Below are 3,516 nucleotides of genomic sequence, written 5' to 3' on the forward strand. Positions count from 1 at the left end.
CATAGGCTGCCCCAAGAATTTGTCAATGGGCCATAAGTTATAACGAAATTTAATTTTATCTTCATTTCTTTTGCCTTTGTTCCCCACATCATTCACTACTTGTTTGGAGAACCTATTTTATTTATTTATTTTTAAAGATTTATTTATTTATTTGAGAGAGAGAGAGAGAATGCATGTAAGCAGTGGGAGGAGCAGAGGGAAAGGGACAGGACAATCTTAAGCCAACTCCCTGCTGAGCGCAGCACCAGACAATGAGGACTAGATCTCATGACCCTGAGATCAGGACTTGAGTCCAAATCAAGAGTTCATGCTCAACTGACTGACTGAGCCACCCAGGTGCCCTAGAACAGACTATTTTAAAAGGACTTATAAAACCATAGATTGTCCTCTGGTAGTGGCTTAAAGTGTTTGTTTTACTGATGCCTATGGGATAAAGCAATGGTCCTCCAAAATGATTCTGATGGTGTTGAGGTTGGGGTGGGGTCCGGAGCCGAGGACCGAGAAAGAATTCTTGAGGCGTCTTTGGTGCAAAATGGTGGTTTATTAAAGCACGGGGACAGGACCCGTGGGCAGAAATAGCTGCTGCCCCCTGGGTTGTGAGGAATGGCCCATTATATACCCTCAAGTTGGGAGGGGGTTAGGGATAGCGCAAGTCTCTAAGGAATTTTGGAAGCAAGGTTTCCAGGACCTTGAGGGGGCTAGCTACTGTTGGGAAAAGGTCATTTATTACCGTTTAATAAAACCTTAGTCATGAGACCCTTCAGATATATATAGGTGGGCCATATGCTTGGGGGATGATTGCCAATATGTATCTTGGGGGGTTAGAGATAAAGGAAGTTTCCAAAGCAATTTTTATATGTTAAAGTAGACTTACAGGATCTTGGTGGAGGGGAGGGGGTCAGGCTAGGACTGCCTTTTGCCCTTAGCAAAGTATTAACATGAGGCAGCTGAGTTCCTACAGGAATGTCACCATGCCTGTTTCAAGGACTTGTCAATGGGCTGTAGGTAGTAAGGACTATTTCTTTGTCCTTTAGGGCAGCCAGGAGTGCCTGAGGAATGTCGCATACATCCCATGGTGGGGGGGGGGGGGTTGCAGGGTGTCAGCTTCTGCTTTGTCTTCAGCTTGCCTTCGGTTCCCTCATCAATGGCATGAACTGAACTTCTAGGCTCAGTTTTTTTTTTTTTTTAACTCCGGCATACTATCAGCCCACATTTATTCATTTATATCATAATATTTGATACTTGCTCTGGTGGGTGCTGTGGTGAGCTGTTCAAATCTTCCCTTCTTCCCCTTCCCCACTGGGAGTTGGAAGTGGTGGCAGCCAATGGATGTCAACTGAATTCCTTTTTAAATTGCCTGCTGCTAGAAAGAGCTGCTTTGCTCAGATCACACCCACTCTCAGGGGCTTCATTAATGACTGGCCAATGAGCCAGTTAAAATTCAACAATTTGCCTCAAGTTGGAACAACTCTGAAGGACTATTCTAATTCCAGCATTCTTCATAGGAGAGAAAGATCTTCAGTACAGCTACATCAAAATGTAACTCCTGTTTCAGTTCTATCCTTCTTTCTTTACTCACCTGAAAGTATTGTTCACTCTCCAATACAATCCTTGCACACACATTCCTATCTTAGAGTTTGTTTCTCATGGAGTTCAGACTAGGTCTCCAAGTGTCTGGCATGGGGAATATGATTCTAGACACGGAATAAGTGCATAGATAAAAGTGAAAGCTGTTAGGTTTTTTCTCGTTGCCAATGAAATCAAGACCGCAAGGCAAACGTGGTTCAAGGGATGAACTTTATTGCAAGCACCCTCGGGCGAGGTTCCACGACTCAGGAAAGAGCGGTGAGTCGGGGAAGTCGCGCCCAGGGCAAGGCAACGAGGTTTTTTATTGGGTACTGCTGGGGGTGGGGAAAGTCTGTCTTGGAGAGTCGCGGCAGGTTTTCATTGGGTACTGCTGGGGGGTGAGGAAAGTCGGTAGGACGGGTTTCGGTTTCCTGCCTAGGTTTTGGTTTAAATCTTGGAGGGAGAGTCGGCCATCTTGGGTGTCTTGGCCCCTTTTTCTCGGCCAGCCCAACATTCCAACCTTTTGTTTTATATAATGGTACCGGGACGTCGACTCCATTCTGGCTACTTCCTGCTGATGGTCAGGCGTTGTCATAGGGGTAGTCGGAAGTGGGCAGGCGAGAATAGGGCTGTAGGAGCAGTTGGTTGACTGACACCTGAGTTACTTCCCGCAAGCGTTCCTGTATATACCGAATAAGGCAGGGGGCAACCGAGATTAGCAGGAAGATTAAGCAGAGGGGTCCCACTAAAGGGAGAAGCCACGTTACCCATGTATGGGGGTCTAGGCCCCATATGGAGGTGTCTTGGCGCCTTGCTTGGATCCGGTCCTTGAGTTCCCGGATCTTCGAGTTGACTATACCCGACTGGTTGACAAAATAACAGCACTCCTCGTTTAGGTAGAGGCAGGTTCCTCCCTTTTCGGCGGTCAGGAGGTCCAAGGCGTGTCGGTTTTGTAGGGCAATGGCAGCCAAACTGGTGACCTGGGTCTGTAAGGCAGTAAGGGAGTCGGCAATCCGTTCCATGTCATCGTTGAGTGCTTGGGAGAGTTTATAGTAGAAATTTATTGACATCCCAAGCCCAGCCGCTCTGGTCGCCACCCTGGTGGTTAAGCCCGCCCCTATCAGCTGGGGAAGGAATACAGCCCTTTTTTCTCGGCGCTGGGGGAATAGTATGGACAGGAGTTGGGAATGGGAGTAGATGTTGGTAGATGGGGATAGTAGGATAAATATACAGTCTAGGGAGTCATTAGTAGTCAGGCAGCGATAGATTCCCTTGGGGCACGAGAGGAACACCCCAGAGGGAGTGCAGTAAGCAAGGGAGGAGGTGATGTTGGCGGTGCGAGGGGTGAGGGTGTCGATGGTGGAGGAAAGATTAAGGATTGGTATGGTCCCTCCAGTGGGTCCGATGTGGACTGTCTTATTGTTGATGGTGGAATTGGGGAGGGGCCACCGGGTTGGAATGGGTATCCCCACAATGTTAGAGAGAGTAGAGAAGGGGAAACAGATCCAGCAGTCGCGGTCCTGAGAGACGTTCCGCCACAGGTTATAGCTGGAGTTTAAAAGGGCCACTGTCAGTTGCTCAGTGGTGGGAACCTTCTGGATGCTGTTGAGATTGATTCCCTTGTAGGTGGGATAGGCCTGGGCTTGTAGTTGCTCATGTAACCCCCTGACTATTTGCCGGGTTTGGTTACGGCCGGCCTGGTCCTGGACCCCCTCCTCCATCGGAGGGTCCTATCTGGGCCACATATGTCCAGCAGACCTTCCCTGTCTTGGGGTAAGTGTCGCAAGGGTGACTGTACCTGTACCTTTCAGTGAGGTCAGACATCCAGAAGGTTCTTCCTGGGGTGTGGACAGATGTGCAAGTATATGGGGACTTTCCTGCGTAGCATTTACTAGGCATATAGGTGAATGACTGGAAGTACCTTGTGCGTCCGCTGCCACGCATGCATTC

General features: G+C 48.7%; 1 protein-coding gene across 1 annotated transcript; it reads right to left on the reverse strand.

The window, feature by feature from the left end:
* Nucleotides 1-2,147: 2,147 nt before the first annotated feature.
* Nucleotides 2,148-3,287, reverse strand: ERVW-1 (endogenous retrovirus group W member 1, envelope). Its single transcript, XM_057316627.1, has one exon. The coding sequence runs from the start codon at nucleotides 3,285-3,287 to the stop codon at nucleotides 2,148-2,150; it is 1,140 nt and encodes a 379-aa protein (XP_057172610.1).
* Nucleotides 3,288-3,516: the final 229 nt, after the last annotated feature.

Source organism: Ursus arctos, unplaced genomic scaffold, assembly GCF_023065955.2.
Source record: "Ursus arctos isolate Adak ecotype North America unplaced genomic scaffold, UrsArc2.0 scaffold_22, whole genome shotgun sequence".
In the NCBI taxonomy this organism is placed as follows: Eukaryota; Metazoa; Chordata; class Mammalia; order Carnivora; family Ursidae; genus Ursus; species Ursus arctos.